Source organism: Desmodus rotundus, chromosome 3 (assembly GCF_022682495.2).
Source record: "Desmodus rotundus isolate HL8 chromosome 3, HLdesRot8A.1, whole genome shotgun sequence".
Lineage (NCBI taxonomy): Eukaryota > Metazoa > Chordata > Mammalia > Chiroptera > Phyllostomidae > Desmodus > Desmodus rotundus.
Window position 1 is genome coordinate 5,871,494 of NC_071389.1, and position 24,434 is coordinate 5,895,927.

At 44.7% G+C, this 24,434-nt stretch overlaps 1 protein-coding gene across 7 annotated transcripts in view; it reads left to right on the forward strand.

Annotated features, from left to right (window-relative positions):
* PEX14 (peroxisomal biogenesis factor 14) overlaps positions 1–24,434 on the forward strand; it is a 127,301-nt gene that overhangs the window by 80,933 nt on the left and 21,934 nt on the right. For all 7 annotated transcript variants that reach the window (XM_024554216.3, XM_045190513.3, XM_053920008.2 and 4 more), the window contains one exon: positions 22,888–23,016. In XM_024554216.3, coding sequence (XP_024409984.2) covers positions 22,888–23,016 — 129 coding nt within the window. The remainder of the gene's footprint in view (positions 1–22,887; positions 23,017–24,434) is intronic.

Below are 24,434 nucleotides of genomic sequence, written 5' to 3' on the forward strand. Positions count from 1 at the left end.
GAAATTGAAGCAGAACCTGGAGTTTTCAATTAATTTAGTGCAATCAGGTGGCTAGATACTGGACACAAGTTAAAGAGATTTTACTTAGCTGTTTCCTCAGATCAAGAATTTTCTGAAGTTAAGAGCTGACAAACCCAACTTGTTAAACTGCTCACTAGATTGCATGAGGGCAAGAATACCTTTTTTTGTTCACTGATTTATCTACAACTCCAGTGCAACATCTCACTTAGTAGGCTCTTGGTACGTATACACTGATGAGTCAATACATTTAACAGAATCGTCCACTGCTAAAAAAAAAAAAAAAAAGTATGGGCAGGTAATCAGATACTCATGAGAAAAAAATCAACTTTGACCTTTAGCTTACAACATACATAAACCAGAATGGTAAATCAATAAAGCTTTTAGAAAAACATAGAATATCTTCCTGACCTTGGGGTAGGAAAATATTTCTTGATTAGGCTATAAAACCCACTATCATAAAAGAAAAGAAACTATAACAAAACTAAAAACTTCTGTTCATGGCAAGTTAACAGTAAGAGAGGACAAGCCATTCACTGGAAGAAAATGTTCATTATATATGTTGTGTGTGTGTGTGTGTGTCTGACAGAGATCTTGTATCTAGAATACATAAAGAACTCCTACAAATCGATAAGAAAAAAGTCAGATAACCTAATTTTTAAAAAGTGTATGAAAGGCTTGAACAGATATTTTAATTAAGAGCATTTCCAAGTGGTTAATGAGCATATAGAAAGATACCTAGCATCACTACTCATTGCGGTAATATAATGTGAGATCACAGTCAGTCATGATTACATACCCACCAGAATGGCTAAAATTTAGGGCTGAGAATACCAAGTGTTTGCACAATTGTGGTCCAGCTGTAGTGCCCATACATTGCTGGTGGGAGTGCAGCCAGTTTGGAAAAAACTGTTATTTTCCACTCAAGTTAAATATATGCTTATTTTGTGATCCAGCAATTCCATTACTAGGTACAGACCCTAAAGAAATGAGTACATATATCCATGAAAAGACATGTACAAGAATGTACGTAGCAGGTTTATTTAAAATAGCCAAAACCTGGGGGGAAATGTCCATCAACAGAAGAATGGTTAGTTCATGGAATAGACACACAAGGAATATTACATAGAAAGGAAAGAGGATAAACTACTGGTCTATGCAGCTTCGTGCATAAATCTTAAATAATGCTTTCAAAGGATCCAGATGTAAAAGAATACATACAATTTTGCAAAGTCCAAGAATAGACGGTGCTAGTGTTGACAATCAGAGTCATGGCAGTTACCGGCGGAGGGTCTAGGTGGGAAGGGCTGCCGTTTGCAGTGCGGGGCTGCGCGCTGGGTCTCAGGCTGTGTGCTGGTTACAGCACGCGCACACGCGCACATTCTTCGAGCTGTGTACTTAAAATGAACCGTACATTATGTCTCAATTAAAAACATTATGGCTCATCTTTATTAGACTAGAAGAATATAAGATTTAGAACTTTTGAGCCACAATCAGAAGGAAGAAAAAAGGTGATGAGACCAGCAAAGGTTAGGAACGTGTGGAGGTGGAAACCCTGTAAAACTAGAGGCAGTGAACAACAATAAATATTCATGAAATGAAAAAAACCTCGTATATTAAAGGTGGATCCCAGACGCAGTACAATCTGAGGAAAAAGCAAAGGGCAGGTCTGTGCCGATACAGGAGACACATCTAAAACAGAACGACGTTGCAAACTTGAAGGCATGGGATGGGCGGGATGTCCAGAGCAGCTGCAAACCAAAAGACACAGAATTGGCAGCGTTCACATTAGGCAGATTAAAGGTAATAAAAAGAGCGGTCAGTTTATGCCATTACAAAGTTCAGTCCACATAGAAGGCAGTAACTATGAAACTTTACACAGTTAAAAATATTTTGTCAAAGTATATAAAGCAAAAGCTATTAAAAATAAATTTAAAACCATTTACTTGAAGATATTAACATACTTCAGAATTTAATAAACTAAAAGGCAAAAAATAAATAAAATGAAGTAACTGGATAACATAATTAGGAAACTTGTTTGATATATAAATATATAGAATTTTGTACACATGAAACAGGGACTATTCAATTTTTTTAGTACAAATGGTACACTTATAAAACGTTCTATAAATTGGCCAGCAAAAATATCTCGAAGTCCAAAAAGCAGAGACCATGAAGACCCTTTTCTCTCTCCATAAAGCAATCACGTTAAAATTTACAATAAGCCCTATAAAAAAAAAATTGACTGTTTGGAAAATTTAAAACAGTCTTCTCCACAACTCCATTCATCTAGATCGTTTGGCTGTTTATGCTGTTCTTTGAGCTGCTTGAATTTTCTCTCTTGTTTTTTACATGTAGGAGTTACAGTTAAAAAATGGCAAATGGCACTACTGTGTGAAACTCTCTCAAACTAGGTCCTGAAGTGAGGAAGCATTGAATCACAGGGCTGATCTCTTTCTACAAAGCACTAGTTTTCCAAATAGCCCAGGGGTTGTGGGTGCCTGCCTCGAGGTGCCTGATGTGCCTGGTCACCGCGAAACACCCAAACAGCAGCAGGGCCACTTTCGGAGCTGGTTTTAATTTGCATTTATTTGACTAATAACACAGTCGAGCTTTTAAAATATGTTTATTTCTTCTCAGAAATGTTTATTCAATTCTTTATTTTCTACTGGGATATTAGTGTTTCACTTATTGATCTGTAAATGCCCTTTATATATTAAGAATATTAATTCTTTGTCATGTTTGCAAACGTTTTCCCCTTTGTTCCTTGCCTTTTATGTTTTTTAATATATAAAAGTGATTATTTTCACATAATCAAATCTATCAATCTTATGATATTTTCTCTATTATTTTTATGAAAGAGATTCCTTTCTCATAATTTTTAAATAATAATAATTAGAGTAACAACAATAGCAACAGCTAACATTTATTGAGAGCTGATTATGTGTCAGGCAATGAGCTGAGTGCCCTTATTTTAATTAATCACAAACCCTATGAGGTAGGTATGTCTTTGTTATCGTTTGCCTTTGAGAAAAAAATGAGGGAAAGAGGTTCAATAGTTTGTCCACAAACACCAGACCAGTGCGATAAGTTAAATACTCATCCATATTTTATTTTCATTTTTTAAATTACTCTTTATTGTATTTTTTCCCATTATTATTTAGCCCCGTTATACTCCCTCCCCTTAGCCGTCACCACACTGTTGTCCACGAGTTCTTTTTCCTCTTTGTTCAGCCCCTCCACCCTCTAACCTCCCCCCACCACTAGCTGTCATCTGCTCTCTATCAATGAGTCTGTCTCTGTTTTGCTTGTTAGTTCAGTTTGTTCATTAGGTTCCGCATATGAGTGAGATCACATGGTGTTTGTCTTTCTCTGACTGGCTTATTTCACTTAGCATAATGTTCTCCAGGTCCATCCATACTGTTGCAAAGGGTAAAATTTTCTTCTTTTTTATGGCTGGGCAGAATTCCATCGTGTAAATGTTCCATAGTGTCTTATCCACTCGTCTGTTGATGTGCACTTGGGCTGCCTCCATGTCTTGGCGACTGTAAATAATGCTGCAATGAACATGGGGGTGCTTATGTTCTTTAGAATTACTGTTTTGGGTTCCTCCAGATATATTCCCAGAAGTGGGATCGCTGGTTAAAAGGTAGTTCCATTTTTAATTTTTTGAGGTATCTCCCTCCGTACTTCTTTCCACAGTGGCTGCACGAGTCTGCATTCCCACCAGCAGTGCAAAAGGGTTCCCCTTTCTCCACATCCTCACCAGCACTTGTTATTGGTTGATTTATTGATGACAGCCATTCTGACAGGGGTGAGATGGTATCTCATCGTGGTTTTAATGTGCATTTCTCTGATGATTAGTGACATCGGGAATCTTTTCACATGTCTATTGGCCACCTGTGTGTCCTCTTTGGATAAGTGTCTATTCAGGTCTTTTGCCCATTTTTTAATTGGGTTGGAGTTTTTGTGTGTGTGTGTGTTGAGTTTAGTAAGTTCTTTATAAATTTTGGATATTAACGCCTTATCAGATGTATTGGCGAATATGTTCTCCCATTCTGTGGGTTGTCTTTTTATTTTGTTGATGATTTCCTTTGCTGTGCCAAACCTTTTTAGTTTGATGTAGGCCCACTTGTTTATTTTTTTCTTTTGTTTCCCTTGCCTGGGGAGATATGTCTGATAAAAAATTTCTAGGAGCAGTGTCCAAGATGTTGCTACCTATGTTTTCTTCTAGGGTTTTAATGGTTTCAGGTCTAACACTTAAAATCTTTGATCCATTTTGAATTTATTCTTGTACGTGGTTTAAGAAGGTGGTCTAGTTCCATTTTTCTGCATGTGTCTGTCCAATTTTTCCCATTGCCATTTATTGAATAAACTGCCTTGAGCCCATTGTCTGTGCTTGCTTCCTCTGCTGAATAGTAATCGACTGAATTGTGCTGAAGTGTTTCCTTCTGTCTGTCCATGGTTGTAAGTCTTCCTCTCCAGCTAGTGTTCAGTTGATTATTCTGGATGGTTTCTCTACAGTTTAGTTGTGATTCCAGATTGATCTTGGGGGAGATTAGTGTAGTTTTCATTCACTCTTCTGCCATCTTGGATCCTCGGTCCATATTTTACTTCAGTTTTTATGGTTGGTTTTGATATTTAACCCTTTAATATGAAATTAATAAAGTGGTATGAAATGAAACTATTTTCAGACATCACTTTTTTGGGGACTGCCCTTCAAACAGACAAGTAATTTTCCCTGTTTGTGTACTTCATTGTATATTAAGTGTCAGTGTATAAGCCTTTTTCAAGAGTATCTATTGACCTACAGAAGTGCCTTAGTGTTTTAATTGCTGTATCTTTTTTTTTAAGATTTTATTTATTTATTTTTAGACAGAGGGGAAGGGAGGGAGAAAGAGAGGGAAAGAAACATCAATGTGTGGTTGCTCCTTGTGTGCCCCCTACTGGGGACCTGGCCCGCAACCCAGGCATGTGCCCTGACCGGGCAATCAAACTGGTGACCCTTTGGTTCTCAGGCTGGCACTCAATCCACTGAACCACACCAGCCAGGGCTAATTGCTGTATCTTTATTATCAGTTTTAATATGTGCAATAACAAGGCTTACTTCTTCATTCTTTTAAAAACATTTGAGTTAGAGTCTGGTTTTCAGTAATGACTGAGTATCCTGTATCAGCATAACATTCCCACCAATAACAATGGAAGTTCTGGACAAAGTATTCTAGAAACAGCGTTTGAAGGCACAGGAGGGTGACCAGAAACAAGCAGAAATTGAGTGGATTTGATTCTTGAGAGAAGGAACCACTCTGTCTGAGAGCCAACTAACGATACATATTCTATTTTCCTTGAGACCTTCCCCAGTTTATCAGGTTCTAGCAAATAGAACTCAAGCTAAAGCTGCCAGCATATTGGTTTCAGGAATTAGGGGATAGATTTTGAGGATGCCAGAGTGACTGGGACTTGAAGATGGATATTCCAGGAAGATAACCTTGAAGGGGGTAACCTTAAACTTTGCATGTAAACACCCCCCAAATTCGAGGCTAAGCCCTGAACTGCTCATGCACACAGCAGGTGCCACTGAGTCCAGCAGAGATTAGCAGGTCCTTCTGTAGAAAAGGCAGAATTTAGTTTGAGTCTTAGCAAGTCAGAGGGGTTTTGGTAAACACTTGAGACTTGCCTTTGAAACCCCAGAAGGAACACCCCTTAGAAGCAAACGCTACATCCTAGGACTGTGGCATTTTTCCCTAGGACTGAGCACAAACAGGAAATCAGTAAGGTGTAAAACTGAGCCTGCCATAGATCAAGGTGATATGCTAGTAATTTAAGGAAACTCAGTTCTTTGGAAGGAGAAAACATAACCCAGAACTTCTCCAGCCTATCCACAATATCCAGTATAAAATCACAACTTACTAGACATGTGAAAATGAAGAAACAGGGACCCGTGACCCATAGGGAAGCGAAAAGTCAATTAATAGAAATAGACTAACTGACAAAATAAGAACTTTAAAATAATATGAAAAATTTTTTGAGAAAAATGTATAGTGAAAAAATGGCTGAGCCTTGGTTGGGTAGCTCAGTAGGTTTCAGTTGTCCCGTACACCAAAAGGTTGCGGGTTTGATTTCTGGTCAGGGCACACACCTAGGTTGTGGGTTCAATCCCTAGTCGAGGTGCATACAGTAGGCAACCGATAGATGTTTCTCTCCCTCTGTCTTTCTCCTCTCTCCCTACTTCCCTCCCTCCCTCCCTTCCTCTCTCCCTCTCTTTCTCCCTTCTTCCCTCCTTTCCTTTCTCTAAAAATCCATAAAAACATATCCTTGGGTGAGGGTTTTAAAAAACATGGGTGAAGGGATGAATGGGCAGTTGCAATAGAGATAAGGAAGCTGTCAAAAAGAACCACGTGAAAGTTGAGAAACAACTGAGAAATGCAAACTCTTGTCATTGAAATTTCACTGGGTGGGAATAATACCAGATTGGCACAAGAGAAGAAAGGGTCAGTGATCTTGAATACAAGTTGATAGAAATCCAAATTACAGATCAAAGAAGAAAAAAGATTTAAAAATAGGACCAGAACCCCAATGACGTGTGATACAAATCAAGTTGCTTAACATATGGGTGACTTCAGTCCCAAAAGTTGAGAAGAATGGGGCAGAAAACAAAACTGAAAGAAAGGCTAGCGGAAATTTTTTCAGTTTTGATTAAAACACCCCTGCCCCCAGCGACCCAGGAGCCACGGGCAACCCTGAACGGGATAAATACAAAGAAAATCACAGCTAGTTATGTGGCAGTGAAACTGCTGGATTCTGAAGACAAGAACGGGAACGATGATCCGGAGGCCGCCTGGCTGTTGTCAGAAGCCACGTAGCTCACCAGGCAATGGAGTGACGTCTTCAGAATGCTGGGAAAAAAACTGTCAACCTAGAATTCTGTACACAGTGAAAATATTCATCAGTCATCGACAAGGAAAGGTATTTTTAGATAAAAGTTCAGAGAGGTTGCTGTCAGTAGACACACATTGTAATAAATATTAATGGAAGATCTTGATATTGAAGAGAAATAATATCAGATTGAGTTTGAATCCCCAGAAGAAACAAAGAACACAGGGAATGTTAAATATGTGGGAAAATGTAAAATACGATTTTAATTTTTAGTCTTAAATTCTGTGAAAGTCAGTTGTCTATAACAATAATAAGGTTTTATTGGATTTTTGACACACACACACATACATACATATATGTGATGAACATTAGAACATAGGACAAAGATCAGAAGGGGAATAAATGAAATTGCTTAATAAAATGCATTAATACATACAATGTGGCACATGTAATAATATGCATCATTAAGATTCTTAATATGTAAAGTGCTATAATATTAATTCAGAGTAGAGTCTGATAAATCGAGGATACATACGAGATCTGTCTGGAAAAACCCAACTGTTATTAGTATAATGAGAACGGTTTGCACAACATCGATGTGACCTGACAGCCGAGGAGAGTGGACTGGAATGCACATGCATGAATAACGACAGCTTCACTGTCAGTGGGGGTGGTAGATGCTGCTGAGTGAGTGTGTGTACTGTGTGGCCGTTGCATCCAAAGTGACTGAGTGAGTAGAGCAATGAATCTGCATCATATTTTGCATTAAGCCTGAACATTCCTCCACGGAAACTCTTGGGATGACTCAGAAGGCCGCAGCTATGGGCACCTGGTGATTGGCAGCTTCATCATGACAACGCGCCCGCTCTTGCATCACATCTTGTGCAGAAATTTTTGGCAAAACATCGAATCACCCAGGTGACTAAGCTTCCCTAGAGCCCAAAACTAAAATCACCTTCAAAAGGGGAGAGATTTCAGACCATCCATGAGATTCAGGAAAATATGACAGGGCAGCTAGCTGATGGTGATTGGGAGAACTGTGTGAGGTCCCAAGGTGCCTACTTTGAAGGGGACTGAGGTATCATTGTCCTATGTACAGTGTTTCTTGTATCTTCTTCAATAAATGTGTCTTTTCCATAGTACATAGCTGGATACTTTCTGGACAGACCTCTTATTATAATCCCTAGAGGAACCAGTTTTTAAAAAGTGCAAGGAAGTATATCTAAGTGTCTAGCAGAGGAGACAGTGACCTACCAGGCGTTCCTTATTATTCGCACTTGTGCAGTCTCTGTTGTTATGCAAGATGAGCTTTCAGAACTTTTGAGAAAATAATTGGGATCTTTATTGGAGTTGTATCAGACCTTTTAAATTAATTTGAAAAGTCTTTTCCTTTTATTTCATTACTCTTTTGTTCCTTTTCTGTAAGGTTTTCTTTATATAGCTCTAACATACTTTAAGATTATTCATACTAATTTTGTTTGTTTTGTTTTGTAGTTTTTTTAAAATTACAGTTCAGTATTGCCCTGTGTTAGTTCCAGATGCACAGCAGGGTGGGTAGACAACCATGTACTTTACAGAGTGGCCCCCCGGCGGTTTCGAGCGCCCACCTGGCCTCACGCACAGTTGTTGTGCTGTTATTGACTATATTCCCTACGCTGTACTTTACATTCTGTTGACTGCTTTGTAATTGCCAGTCTGTGCTTGTTAGTTCCTTGTCAATCCTTTTATACCCAGCTCTCCCCAACCCCCTTCTGTCTGACAGCTGTCAGTCTGTTCTCTGTATCTATGAGTCTGTTTCTGGTTTATTTTGTGTTCTTTAGAGTCTACATATAAGCAAAGTCATACAGTATTTGTCTTTCTCTGAGTGAAGTAAGACACAGTAATTTTATATTCTTGTGGCTACTATGAAAGGAATTTCTCTTCATTTTGCTTTTTAATTACTTATTGCTAGTGCATAAGAGTGCTGCTGAATTTTAAAATATAGATGTGTAATATATCTAGCCACCTCATTAAACTTTCTTATGATTATATTGATTTTTCTAAATATATAATCATATTGTTTACAGTCAATTATTTTGTGACCTTTCCAACTGTTAGACATTTTAATTTTATTTCCTGCTTTATTGCTTGGGATGGAACTTCAAAAATCATATTAAATATCTAAACAAACATTGAGTTAATGTTCACTACAAGTTGGTCAGTGTTTTAGGCTTTGGGGATATAGCAGTGAATAAGGCAGACAGTAACATTCAATACTAGTGAGTCTGTACCATTAGAAAGGTTGTAAAGGCATCTGTGTTTGACAGCCAGAGCAGTATTTTATAGCTAGTAATTGCGAGTAGCAGGAGCATGCTCCCGGCCGGGTGAGCAGAGGAGGCTCTGGTGCTGGGAGAGGTGACCTGGCACAACCGGCAGGCTCTGAGTCGGACTGGGAGAAACCCGCTGTGGTGGGTGGCGTGTCAGGGGCGGAAGACTGGAGGATGAAGGTGTGTCAGGGGCGGGGGGACAGACTGGTTTGCCTTAGTGCAGGGGGAGTGCATGGGAGCAGTTTGTACAGTTATATCAAGGCTCGGTGGAGGGTCTAAAGAGATGTTTCAGGGGCAGAGAGGGGACAAGCAGGGGGGACTCTGGGTTTTTCCATGCTCCAGCTGACTCCCCAAACCCAGGCAACATTACTTACATGTTTTACATGTTGGGTTTCCATTTATCTTTTCTGCATGGTTCTGTGGAACACCTACCAGGTGTCAGTAGAAACCAAGCAGTGTTCTAGCTACTGGGAATACACGAGAACAGTAGCCCCACCTCCCTGCCTTCCTGGAGCTCGCCTTCCAGTGGTGGGGAGGAAGGGAGGCAGCAGGACAGGGAACAAAATGTAAGCGTGCTGTAAGCAGAGTATGAACAATAAGGAGTTTTTGGAAGGTTGTAACTTTAATGGAATGGTCTGGAAAGACCCCACCAGGTGACATTTAAGCAAAAACTTGAAGAAAATGAGTAAGCAAGCCATGCGGGTTTCTGGGGAGAAAGAGTTCCAGGAAAAGGGAACCACCTGTGCCCAAGCCTGAAGAGGGGGCCTGTCTGGCAAATTGTAGGAACAGAAAGGAGGCCAGCCGAGCAGGCAGGGTGGGCTGCGGAAACAGTAGTGGGGTTTTTGGGCAGAAGGAACACAGCCCGTGCAGGGTGACGAGCCCAGGAGAGGGCAAGCGGCAGTGCTACGAGCCGCGCGCAGTAGTGCAGTGGCTTTGCTGTGGGGTTCGGTCTGCGACAGCGACACAGGTGGAAGGCTGGAGCGAAAGCGTGCTGAGTGTTAGAATTGCGGGTGAAGTGGCAACATTTCTCAGTTGTATAAAACTAGAACGGCAAGGATGGATTGCAACTGGGATATTGGTTCTCAGACACTTTAGTCTCAGGACTTCACCCTCAGAAATTGAAGATCCCCCACTAGGCAAACGCCACAGGATCATTGGGGACAGGACCCTTTGGTGGGCGCCGAAGTGAGAGGTGGGGTTTCAAGAGAAATAGCAAAGTGCCCCTCCCAGCTCTTTCCTAACTGCAGAAGGAAAGTTAGTGACTACAGCGGAGAAATCCATCAGAAACCACCTTGACTACAAGCCAACAGAGGGAAACCCTGAGTCAAAAAAGTCTGCAAGAAGAGGCAATTAAAGAGATCAAAAGGAAAACAGATTGTAAGATGGTAGCTATCAAGCCGCAAATTTCAGTATTTACAATAAGTGTAAGTAGACGACTTCATCAAAAGCAAAGTTTGTCACGATTAAATGAAAAACAAAAAACTAAGCCCAATTCAGTACTCCTTACACGAAGCACGCCTTTAATGAAATGACACAGGATTAAAAGTAAAGTGATGGAAAAGGTACCTACCATGCAAACATTAACCCAAAGAACCCTGGTTCCAGCATCAGGCCAGGTAGACTTAGAAGTGAAGTGGAAACAAGTCTCAGAGGTCCGTCATGAGGCAGGTTCGACACTTCTCAGTAAGTGCAGACCTTCCATATACACAAAGCAAAATTGGACAGAACTGAAAGGAGAACTAGATGGATCTATCCTAATGGAAAGTTTTAAAATACCTTTCTCGATAATTGGGGGTACAAATAACATTCTATCAACACAGTTAACAAACGTACCCAATTTTTATGTGGATATAAATATCATAGAGGGTGATCACCTCATAAAGCGGTCAGTGTGTTATACACCTCAAACTAATGTAATACTGTATGTCAACTGTAATTGAAAAACTGTTTCAAACTTTAAACGTTAGTGTACTGCATATACACATACATAGGTATGACCGTGTACCCAGTGGAGACAGCAAGTGTACAAAAGGGATGTTCAGCCTCATCAGTCATCAGAGAAATGCCCATTCAGATCAGAATGAGCGAGCACTCCGTGCCATCAGAATGGTGAACACTGGAGAGCAGGGCTTTCGTGTGGGACGGGGAGCAGCTGGAGCGCTCGTTCTCGCTGGTGTGAGCGTAAGCTGGTGTTGGCACTGTGGGAACTGTTGACAGTGTCTGTTAAAGCTGAGAGTACACACACTCCAGATGATCCAGCAGCTCCCCTCCAGCCAGATCTGTGAGAATGTCGATAGCAGCCGCGCTGTTCATAGCTTGTCCCAATCTGGAAGCAGATCAGCTGTGGTCCAGTCTTGTCGTCTGTCAGTGTCTTGCAGCAGTGAGAGCGCCTGCACCGTGGCCACAGCGCCAGCAGGGACGCGCCTCGCGCGCACGCTCCCGAGCCGCGGAAGCCTTTATAGAAGAATGCTTTCTGTATCAATGCCATTTACATAAAGACGGAAACTAAGCAAAATTCTCGCAGTGCTAGAAGTTAAGTGGTGACTGGGAGAGACACAAGGGATTCTCCCAGAGGCTGTCAGTCCATTTTTTTTTTTTAATCTGGGTGGTAGTTATATGGATGTTTTCACTGTGTGAAAATGCATTAAGCCGTACGTGTAAGATGTGTGTGCTTCTCGGTATATTGAGCACCAACACAACTTTACTTAAAAGTACAGTGAGACTCTTTCCTTTCCTTTTGGAACAACACATACACAAAGCTGGGTAGCATCACAGCATCGTGTAGTCACGGTTGTGGGAAAGAGGCGCGCGCTGGTAGGAAAGGGGGTGGAAACAACCTCCCGAGGAGGGCAGTTTGTCAGTAGTGCTTACGGAAATGAGAACCGCCTCCCTCTGAGCCACGTGCAGGGACGTGCTAGTGCGTGAACAGGCAGCGCAACCAAGGACTTGTAGTTTAAGGTTTGTCTGTAGCAGTAAATGTTCAGTAGTGGATGAGTTGAATAAATTATGGTACATCCATTTAAATGGCGTGCCCTATAGCCATTCAATAGAATGTGAGAGCTCTATAGACACTAATGTGGAATGCCAAGTCATGTTAACTACAAATAGCAAGGTGTAGAATGGGGTGCATACTGTGCTCTTGTTTGTATAGAAATGCACATACACATGCCCACGTGTACAATATATGGATGTATATTATGTGGGTATATAAGAGCACTCTCGTGTTCCATAGTCTGTCTCTGGAAGCTACGTAAGAAACTAGCAGCCTTGGTTGCCTCTGGAAGATATAACTGGTGGCCAGGTGGCAAGAGTGGGAAGGAGCTTAATGTTTCACTATATGCCCTTTTGTGTCTTTACAATACAGCATGTAATACCGGACTACATCTGTTAAATACTAATTTTTGAAATAATTGCTAAAAATCCCTTAGAAAGGTGTTATGCAGGAGACTGGTGTTTTGCCTCGCAGTAAGTCCAGTATGACCACATTTCCTTCACACGAAAACAGATCTTTGCTTTAAAGATTTTATTTATTTATTTTTAGAGAGAGGGGAGAGGAAGGAGCAAGAGAGGGAGAGAAACATCAATGTGCAAGAGAAAGATGGGTTGCCTCTTTCACACCCCCAACTGGGGACCTGGCCCTCAATGCAGGATGTGCCCCAACCAAGAATCAAACCAGCAACCTTTCTGCCTGCAGGCCACACTCAGTCCACTGAGTCAACCAGCCAGGGCCAGATCTTTGGTTTAACATCAGATGGTACGGTTGGATTTACATGTGGGTTCCAAGATGTGTGGGGGAAGGTGCCCTGTGACGGGGCTCAGACTGCACGGGGGTGTGGGAATGAGTGCGCTGGTGAGCGGGCGGCGAATTTAGCCTCCCTTCCGGGGCTCCCTCAAAGGCACTTCTTGAATGAATCGGTGAGCCCTCCCCACTGCTCCCTTCTCTCTCTCCTTCCGAGTGTTCTAAGTGGAATCCAGATTCAGTTAAAAGTGATGCAGCCCTACTGCCTCCTTTTGTTCTTTTTAAAAATGTAATCGAGATCGTGCTATGAATATAACATCTGCTTTTTATGTCTTAATATATCAAAAGTGTTTCCCATGTCATCAGAAATTGTTCATTATGAATGTGAACGTTTGAATGTTATTACGTTATTGAAATATGTCATAACTTGCCTAATCGTACCTCTTTGGACATTTATGTTAAGTTTTTGCTATTGTTAAAAACATAGAGATGAACCATCTCTGTACATTATAGTACATTATTTTATTATTCCTTCGAAGTAAAATTGTTGAGTCAAAGGGTATGAAAAATTTTAAATACTCTTGAGATAGAGTGGTGCATTGTCTTCCAGAAGTTTCTCAGTTTGCACTCCCTCAGCACCTTTGCTAGTCACTTTTAATTTGAAAACATTCAGTCTCAATAACTTTACCAACATGACCGAATGCTGTGCTGGAAGTCTCTGTCCAGTGGAACAGGGGTCTGGACTGTTTCCTCTCTCGTTGTGTGGCATCGTGGGGAAGGGCCTGGGCTCTGAAGCCCACCTGGCTGGGTTCCTGCTCTGCTCCGTGCATCCCCCACCCCCATCCTACAGACACTGGGGCTAAAGAGGCTGCTGCTTCCTCACCATCTGAGCGGGGCGAACAAAGTACTGCTTCTAGGCACCGCTGGCAGCTCCAGCCGTGTGGGTTCTGCACTGCATAGCCCCATGGGGCCTGGAGCTGTGCACCTCAGTGGGCTGCACAGGGTGAGTGTTGGGATCCAAAGAATCAAACATGTGAGAAGCTCCCAAAACCTTCTGTGACACTGGGTTTCATCAATTTTGGCTGCTATTTCCAGGTGGAGAGAGGAAATACGAAACTTTTATTTTCTCTGTGCTTTTCTTTACATTCCATGTTCTTTGCTGTTGTGCTGTTTTTCTTATCCAAAATGTCATCTCTTATATTGCAGATCATATGTCTGTATATTATGTGAGATTTTGTGTGCTGTAGTAGAAGATAGACAAAACGCTTAAGCAGCACAAGAAATTGGGGGAAGAGGTCTTAGGAAAGCTGCCATCTAACAGGTAGGGGAGCCGGGGTCTTAGCTCCTTCACATTGCCTGGCAAAGGAAGCACTCAGATATTTCTGGACTTGGTTGAATACTGGATGTGTATCTCTCCATTCACAAGGTTGACGATAGCAACCGATACTAGACTCATTTGAGCTTCCCAGACAGGTGACAAAATAATGTAGGTACTGACCTATTAGAACATAGCCCATTTTAAAGTGTTACTGTTAGATTAACATGAGGACTTACAACATGGTACCGTAAACCTTCAGGAAGGAAGTGGAACGCCGAATAGTAAACCTTCTGACAGCATTTTTAAGATTCAAGATGTAAAAGAAAGCCCCAAACCTCAGACATTCATAGCATTTGGCTAAGTGACCAAAGAGTGTGCCTTGGTGCCCTGCATGCTGGTGACAGGGTTTTCTTTCTTTTTTAAAAAAGTATTTTTTTAATTTTTTTTTATTTTTAGACAGGGGAAGGGAGAGAGAAGGAGAGAGAGACATTGATCGTCTGCCTCTCGAATGCCCCCACCCGGGGAACTGGCCCGCAACCCAGGCATGTGCCCCAACCAGGAATCGAACTGGCAACCTCTCGCTTTGCGGGAGGACACTCGACCCACTGAGCCTTGCCGGTCAGGGCCTGGTGACAGGGTTTTCTTTAAGGAGCAAAATCCCCACCTTGGTTTGTGTCTGAGCGTCAAGGTGTTTCCTAAATCTGGCTGTTCTGAATAACACGTGAACCGGCGTGCGGCTGTCCCTGCCGTCCCCAAAGCAAGTGTTTGCTCTGTTGCAGTGATGGAAACATTTCCACTGGTGGAGCAAATATTTAGAGCTGGAGGAAACATTGAGGCAGCCAGTTTGTGTCAAAATAGAGCAGATGCCTGCCTTTTAAATCACATTTTAAAAAAGCCTCCCTGTTCTTGGCTTCTGTGGTTTCAACCACAATGGGTTAAGCGAGAAATTAGGAATTGTGTGTGTATTCTGATCCCAGCTCCTGGGCACGTCCCCATACCTATTTCTGCCTTGGTTTTTCTCTTCTAGAAAATGGGGATAACTATGCTAAGTGATTTTGTGTAGGATTGAGGATTCTTTTCCCTCCAAATATTGTTTGTGTTCTTAAAAAATAAGTTGCATTTTTCCTTTTGCATTAGAAATATATTTCCATGGAGCACAGTTTATCAGAACATACACCGAAAATCTGCCTTCGGTCTCTGTCCCCGGCCACCAGTCTCCTCTTTACCCATAACCAGTTCTCCCTTTTCTTATCTGCATTTTATGATGCACACACACCTAAATAGATGTGATTCTGTGTGTGTACATACACTTTTTTCTTATCATATAGGTCCCATGTACCCTTCACCTAGTCTCCCCCATGTGATTGATTCTAAGACTTTGCCTATTTAACATGTGTTGCCTGTCAGAGAACAGAGGGGAGCTGGCATGGCAGGCTGCTAATGTTCAAACCCCCCCCCAACTCTCCACCCCCCGCCCCCCGCCAAATACACAGGACAGAGAGTACCGTGTTGGGGATCAGGTTCCGCCTGTGGGTCACCGTGGGGCTCTGTGATCTGTACAACAGAAAGAAACGAGAAGGAGAAGAACAGGGGAGAGACCAGACAAGCTCCAGCTTTCCGTCCAGATCTGCATTTCTTTGTTTGGTTTTCAAAGGTGGTTTTTTTAAAAACAAACTTCACTGCCTTGTCTGAAACAGGAGGAAGATTCAAGTATGGTCGAAAGTGTTCCTCGGTTTGGCTGTCTGCATATGCACAACATACCTCTGGCTCCCTTGGCCTGTGGCCTTCGGGTAGCAGTGATCCCTGGTTATGGTTCCCCTTAGTCTTTAAAGACGGTGCCTTCCCCAGCACTCACGGTGCAGGGTGGGCAGGGCCGACTGCCTGGCCCTGGGCCGAAGGCCTGCAGGTCCCGCACAGCCGTCAGTGACCGCGGCACCAGTGTTCGCCGCCGTGCTGTTAATCCTTTGGAATTGATGGTCAGATACCAAAATCACTCCCCTTTATTTTTGTTTTTAATTTAGCAGAGAGAGATTAAAAGGAAAAAAAACCTCTTTAGACTATAGATCTAAAAACAGACATCATGATGCTGATGGGAAACCCTCCCAGTCTTTCGTATGAGAGATCTCAATTTGCGTTACACGGAGGGGCAGCTCGCTCCTGTCTCGTTCGCCAGTTATACTGCTCCCCAGAGAAGCTCAATAAATTTGGTAGGGAAATTTCCTCCTTATGCGGAAGGAGCTAAGCTGAGTGACTGGTGTGGCTAAAAATAATTTAGGGCTCCAAGGGAGTATGTCTGTCTCGTGGAATGATGTATCAGAAGTAAATGTCCAAGAAGTTTTGATCTTGGTTGAGCTGGGCACGTCATCGATACCACTGGGCCCTGGATCCTCGGGCCCCAGTCTGTCTGATTTGGAATTAAACTGCTCCCCAAAACTTGCATTTAGTTTCCCGCACAAATGGTCCTTCTGCATGCCTCACAGGCAGTGGCCGCAGAGCTTGCCTGTGAAACTGGGACATGGCTGCGTGTGTGCATCTCTCTTCCGCCTGAGGATCAGAGGGGCCACCTCCCACTGGCTCCCGTTTGGTCCACAGGGGCGCGTGAGCCTCCCGGCTCCCCGTCTTCAGGCGAGCAGCACAGTGCCTTCTGCGCTGGCTTTTTACTCTGTGATTTATACCAGGAGACGTGGCTGAGTGATATCCAGTGTCCTTTTGTCTTTGTGTTTATTTTTCTCGCACGTTTAATGTACTTAAAGGATATATTGTCTTTATGGTTCACTGGGATAAGGAGGGGATTGGTGCAGGTTGTCAGGAGAGGCCCCGGCTCCCCGGGATGAGTTGAGAGTTATATTCTTGGTTGGGTATTTTTCTTTCTTCCTTAGATGGCAGGAGGCAGTGTTTTGCTTCTTTCCGAAACGGCCTTTTTACCTAACGATTTTTGGAAGGATACTGAGAGGACATTCGCTTTCAGGGTGTCATCAGCAACTTTTTCTCCTGTTCGTTTGCACTTTCCTCATTGGGGAGAGGGGATGGTCTCACCTCTTGTTCTTGAATTTACACGTCAATATTGGGGTGGTGGGAGCCAGCCTGGTCCTCGGATCAATCTTTATAAAAACACTTCCATTCGGGCTGATGATATTTGGGACTAGTTTTCTCAAAAACTGTTTTTGTAGCTTGGGAATAGTTAATCCTCAGAAAAGAAAGCATTTAGCTTATTTGCTTAATATTTTAACCAAGTGAATTAGACAGGTCGGGGGGCTGGGGGAGGGGATTAGAAAGTGGGTGGGGGAGGCCCCATAAACAAGGTGATATATAATATTTTTTTTGTTCTCCTTTTAAATAAATACCGATCAGCTTTATGTTCAGAGACAATAGGAGCCGTTGGCTTAAATTTGCAGTTTACTGTATTTATGGCTGTAATATCAAGGTGCTGCCGTCGTAATTTCATGCCCCAATGAGAAGAGCAAGGTCGAAGCAAATGCTTCCATCGGCATCTGCTAGCACACTGACTCATAAACAAGGCCCGGCTGGATCAGGTGGCACGGAATAATACAGGCTAATGAAATACAGCATAGCTTTCCATTACTGTTAGTTTTTACAGTGTCGTCATTACGTGTAATTTATGTTTAAAAAATTCAATTTTATACAAGGCACTGGGAAATAGGGGTCTACAGGTCATCCAACGACTTTTAGAGGCTCTGAGAGTCCTCATTGTACTCCACTGTTCCAACAAAATGTTAATAAAATAAAATAAAAATACTTTTTTCCCTTTCCCCTCCCCTAACCTTTTCTGGGAGAGTTGATTTTTCTTTTAATTTGGGGAATCTTTTTAGCCAGCTGTCTTCCCTGCCTCATCTCCTTCCCCGTGTGCACTGGGAGATAACTAGTTGTTCCCAGAGAGGTGACCCCACTCGGTCCCTGTAGTCCCGGATGAATCACCCGAGTCCTGTGGGCAGAGGGACTGTGACGGGGAGGAAGGGGGCCCGCCTGGCCAGCCCAGAACTGCTGCCCTTTGCCGCTGGCCCTCTGGCCCTGTTCTCTAAAGGCTGGGCCGGGGTTATCTTGCTGTCGGGTGTTCATTATCTTGCTTATTTCCCAACCATTTCTGACCCTGCTGTCCTGGTTGTTGTGTGACCTGAAAGATGCGCAGAACATTGCTGTGCGCTGTCATCTGCCTTTCTGCTTCACCTGCGAGGGGCCAGGCCGTGCAGTCACTGGGGACAGTGTTGAGGTTGCTTATTCTGAGAAGCCCTCGGACGGCCAGTCCCACAGAACAGAGCCGGCTCTCCCCAGCGCCTCGTTTTGTCTGACTCCTGGGAAAGGACCCTGCAGCTCACAAAGTCACCGGTTTGGGTTTGTTTGCATTTCAACAAAACCTCTAGGAAAAGAAGGCAAATTTATTTGCCTTCTAAGGGATAAAAATAAGCAGGTGTGGCGGCCTTGAGGCCTTTCACCTCAGCAGTCCGTAGAAGTAGCTCACTTGTCTGCCCTTTCGAAAGGACCTCACCCTGGAGAAAGTGTAGGAAAAGAAGTCTGTGGGCTTCTGCACAGGGGCAGGGGAAGGCTCCCGGGAAAGGGAGCTGGTTTTGGAGAACCGGGAGATCAGAGGTCCACGCTGGTTCGGGCCTGGGACTTCATTTATGGCGGGGTCTGAATGGAGAGCTCTCAGCTTTGCCCATCAGGCAGCTGTGGCCTGGGACGCAAAATGACTGCGCCTCTCAGAACGTGGATGGAATAACTGGGCAGGACCTCCTCAGCTGCGTTCCCTCTCAGTCACATATTTGAGTTGTCAGTGTCCTGATGGGGGACGGTGGCTCTTGGAATCGTTAAGCAGCAGAGGGGAGGCCACTGAACAAGCCCCTAGGTGCCCAGTGCTCATGATTCCAGATAATGCAGTGACACCCCCAGCTGAAAAAATTTTAGGTTTTGTTAAAATTGGCTAATTCTCGCAACGGCAGCAGCCGAAGGAAGACTTGAGGCCAGTAGAGGGGGGAGGCGTTCTGTCTGCCAGACTGCGACACCCTCTGCTCAGTCTTCGCTCAGCCCTTGCTCAGTCCCTGGGCGGTTAGATTATTCCTTGCAGATAGCAATCAACTGGAAGGAAGTGTGTGTGTCTAATTTGCATGAGATTATTTAAAACAAAAAAAAAGGTCTGCATTAGTCAGGGTGATGGTAAACAACGCAAAGAGATGCCTTTTATACTATAGCCTGTGCCTCAGCTTTCAGAGCCAAATATAATTCACTTCCAATTGGCAGTTGCCTGTATTATTCCTTTTAACCTTTTGGATTCTGCAAGGTCTCGGTCTGAGCGCTCCAGGGTTTCTCTCAGCCAGGATGGGTAGGACCCGGATGTGCCATGTGTGGTTCTGGGGCAGGACCTCATCCCCAAAGGCCAGGACATTTTGGCACCAGGAGCCCAGGACTGCGTAGGTGACAGTTGTGTTCTGAGAGAGAGGACACCCTCCCCTCAGTCTCCAAAAGTCCCAGCTGGACCACCTGAGAGACTCACCTGTAGAGTCTTGAGCCTGGTCAGTCCTCCCTAAACTGCGGACAGGCCAGAGTGAAGCCCTGTAGGACCAGTCTGTGAGAGGCCTCTGGATTTGAGGGGGAGATGTACTATCTCAGAATGAGATGTGGTCACTCTTCCCTTGTCACTTCGGTGGTGGTCAAAAAGTTGTCCAGGTGTTGCTTGCAGGTGGGAGCTGGGTGTCCAGCTGCTGTGTTGTTTTGATATAGCCCCAAAACAGCATCCACGGGCTCTTACGTGGGGTTGGGGTGCCCGCATGGGGATGGGGAGAAAGAGATTTAGTCCTTTTCTAAACCTCCGTCATAAGATTGAAGACTTAAGGCTTGGTTTTGTGACCTGCCCTTTGATGTTCTGTGACTGTGCAGTGGCGGGAGGTCAGCGGGCTGGAGACGGAAAGCCGTGGGTCGTCTTCGGCTGTGCCGCGCCCTTAACATGTACGCTCCGAGGGCATTTTTCACCCTTCTTGGGCCTCGTTTTTTTTAATCTGTTCAGTGAAAGCAATGACTGGGATAATGGTCCAGCTCTGAAATTATATTATTCAGTGAGATCATGAAAATGTTTATTTTTTTAAAAGAAGAAAAATGATTCACTTTATGTAACTAAATCAAAATCCTGAGTCTCTGGAGGACTAGGGATATCAGAATTCCAGCCAATGTAAATTTAGAGCATCAAGTGATAAGGTCTCTGAAAAACACGAGCCTGGGAGGATGTGCTGATGCCCTTTACACCGCAGACTCGCTCGTGGGCTCGGCTGCAATAATGCAAGGAACATGTTTTATTAGGAAAATAGGCTTTGTCGAAGCTCAGGGCCAGAGGGCAGAACAGCGGGCAGGGAATCCTGTCCCTTTAACCAGCTCCCGCTCTCAGGGCCGCAGCCCAGCCTGTAACTTACTGCATATTTCCCCAGCGTTAAACATTATCGTACTTGTTTATATTTGAAAGAGCCAAAAGGGAAAATGAGAATGCAACTGAATGCTCCTTTTGGGAAAATTATCCTCATTTGCAGCCAGCGGCTGACAAGGCACACGAACCACCGGGTTTATAAAATTCCGCACTGTGCTAGTGACCGTCCACTGTGCTGACGTCGCACATGTCGCTTTCTTCTCTGATGGCCGACGGAGGACTGGGGAAGCGGTGTTTTTCTACGGGAACCCTGAAATGGGTTCCCCTCCTGTGTAGGAGGAGGCCTGTTCTCTACCTTTCCCTGGCTCCTCTGGCTGTCCCGCCCCTGTTCTTGGGAGGCGAGATGACAAAGCAACCCTCTTTGCAGTGAGCTGGGGGATTTCAGAGCAGGGATGTTCCCCGTCTCGTCCCACATACTCAGATTTAGCCTTTGTGCTTTGAAGGAGCCAAGCGCCAGTACATGACCCTCTCTGCACCCTGGCAGCCTTTCCACCTGCCCATCAATCTGCTGAGGGTCCCGGCACCCAGGGCTGACCCTGCAGCACTCAGACCTCACAGGTGTGGCCTGGCCTGCCACCGGCCAGCTCCACTGGTGCGGAGACGGGGCCAGATCTCAACTGCCCGGCACAGAGAGGAGAAGGGGTTCAGGACCCCGTTTGTTTGTGTAAATTGGTTTGAGCCAGAGAGAGGAAACGAGAGAGACAGACAGCAGTTTGTCGTTCCACTCATTCATGTGTTCGTTGGCTGATGCCTGTATACGCCCTGACTGGGGATCAAACCTACAACCCTGGATATCAGGACAATGCTCTAACCAACTGATCTGGCCAGGCCCAGGGCCATTTGGAACAATCCAGGCATTTTCCTAGAAAAGTTTGCAGGACAGCTGCAGCCAACTCACGCTGGTGCAATGCAGGGCCGCACTGTGCTTTACAGTAGTAATGTGCTCCATCTAGTAGCCCCTCAGCACGAGCATGCGGCACCAGGCCTCGGAAGATGCTGATCCTCAGAACCTCCTGTACTTACTTCATCTACCCCCAGGGGCAGATATACCACGCTGTGGGCCTCTAATGGAGAGCTGCCGACCAGATGTGGAAAAGCTCCTGGCTCTAGTTTAAAAGCTCTGTGTTGCGGCTGGACTGGATGTTGGGATTCCCGGAACAGCACAGGCTGGCCAGAGTGGTCTTTTGCAGACCAGCAGCGACCTCCCACCTGCCTTTCCCACTCTCGGTGGCTAGAGCACACTTACACACACACCGTTACTTCCGAGCGGGCCCCGTGGGAAAGTCTTTCTCGCACCTGTGCTGCGCCGTTGGCGCCCTCAGCCTCTTCCCACAGAGCCAACAGCCCCAGGCTGCCTCAGAAAGCCTTCCAGCTGTGCGCCCACTGGAGACGGGGTCTTCACAGGTCTTTCTTGTGCCTTTTATTCCTCCGTGGGCAAATCCTCTCCACATGCCACAGCCACTGCAGATGGCGCCCTGCTATTTCAGGATGTGCTATGTTGCGGGGTGGTTTAGAGTGCCAGGAAGATTTAAAAGAAAAGGGGGAAAAGAAAAACTAGCCAAAGGCGATTTAGGCAGCCTGTGATAGGCTAGAGTAATAATCATCTGAAAGTTTGGGCCTGGCCTTGTTTTGATCTGTTTTCTTGTTTTATTTTCTTCTTTACATTCCATATCCCATTCATACTAATCACAGTCAGTCCTGATTTTTCTTTTTATTTCTGCATTTGTCATAAAATAAAGCAAATTATTCCCGTCTTTGGAAACGATCTAGACTAATTAGTCGTCTCACCCAATAATTAGTTTTTTGTTTCCCTGTCTGTTTTCATGCATTATTGTTAGTTTTTTCCCCTCTTTTTTTAACACCATTACAGATTAAAATGAGCCACATTTGCAGTTGATGGTATCTGTTTTCGGGGGAAGAATGGGGAATTGCAGTACGGAGCGACTTCGAAAGCAGCAATAAACTCAAGGATAAATTAAGGAAATTGAATGAGCCACATTTGGAAGCAGTGTGGAGGCTAATATTCTGTCGCTTAAGGTTAAATTGCAGCTGAGAGAGGTTCCAGAGAATCTGAAATTGGGAGGCAGCTCCCCAGGATGCTAGGCCTTCTGTGGCTCTACGGGGCTTTTCTCAATGAAACTTTCGTAGCAGCGGTGGACTGCGCCAAAGGTACTCACCTGCGCCCGTGTGCTCTTCTCCCCAGGGCTGACGGACGAGGAGATCGACGTGGCGTTCCAGCAGTCGGGCACAGCTGCCGAGGAGCCTCCGTCCTTGGGCCCAGCCACACAGGTGGTTCCTGTCCAGTCCCCTCACCTCATTTCTCAGCCGTACAGTAAGTCACCCACTCCACCTCCGGCTTTCACCTTGATTGGGATTCAGGACAGTGGCCACGAGCAGTCCTCCGGGTCTCTTAGACTACCACCTCCCTCCCCCCCACCCCGTGGAGAGGCACTGGGAGGAGTAGCTCTGGTTTTTTTCCAGAAAAATGTGACACACCCAAATCCTCTTCTAGACAGACTTTGAAGTGTGTGACAAAGGTTTAAGATGAGTGGAGGCTCCAGAATAAATGCGTTTATTAATGTGTTGTAGTTACAAGCAAGAACCTATGAAAGTACCGGTTTCCCTTTTCTTACAGTGGTGCTTTGCATGTCACTACGGCTTCACCGAGAGGAACGACCATGAACTTGGGATTCATAAGTGCACTCTCACTTGCTCACTGAAATAACTTGCCTCCTAGTTTTATTTTTTAAAGTTAATGTTAGGAGATTTAGACTGCCCCTCCCTTCCCCTCCCCTCCTCCCTCCCTCCCTTGCCCTGGCTGTACCTTGTGCATTTAAGTGGGGCGGTCTGCCGGAGCATCTCAGATGGCGTGTGAGGGCCTCTCTGAGTGTGGTGTGTAATTATGACATGAGACCGTGGCCCTCGGGAGGTGGTGTTGTTTTTAAACAAAAGCCGTTTTAGGCCTCAAGGTCCTTCACACTAGTAATAAATGTGTACCTCCAAAATACAGCCAGAACCCCTTCTTTAAATCACTTTTACAAAATCTAAAAAGGTTACAGTGGATTCCAAAGCAATGGAAAATAGCCCAGTTTTGTGTCTTTAAAGTAACTCAACCTTGGATCTGTTGTCTGTCAAAATGCCGTTTCTTTGTCTATCTCAGTTTTTTTCAAAACATGATTTAAAACCGTGTTAGATGCCAGATTTTAAAGGGGGCAATTTAAAATGCCACATTAGTTTCGACCCTTCCGTGTAGTCCGGAGCTCCCTCTGGCTCCCTGTGCCACCCTCCTCCCTGGCTCAGCCACCTCGGGGAGGCGAGGTCGCTGTGCCTCCGGCAGGTGCCGCACCGGGGCTGAGACCTGCACTGTGTGCCCAGGTCTCATTTAGATGAGGCCTGCTTTCCTGTGCTCTCTGGACAAGGCGGACGGGTGAGGCCCAGCCTCGCACACTCCTGTTGTTATCCTCCACGGTCACCTTGTCTAACAAACCACTAGCGTGGTGTGACCTCTGAGACCAGGGAAACAGTGCTTCGTGGTGACCCCCGTGTGGAGGCTACTGAGTCAGCTGCAGCTACTTGTCAGCCCGGGACTCTTTCCGCCCGGCCGGCATTCTCTCCCATCTATTGTACTTGGCTTTGGGTCACTAACCATACTGTGTGTTTCCTTTCAACCAAAGGCTAAGTCTCCACACTTTTTCTTTAGTTGTGTCCCTGGCCCAGTCGTTGAGTGGGATTTGTTGAGGACGGGCAGTG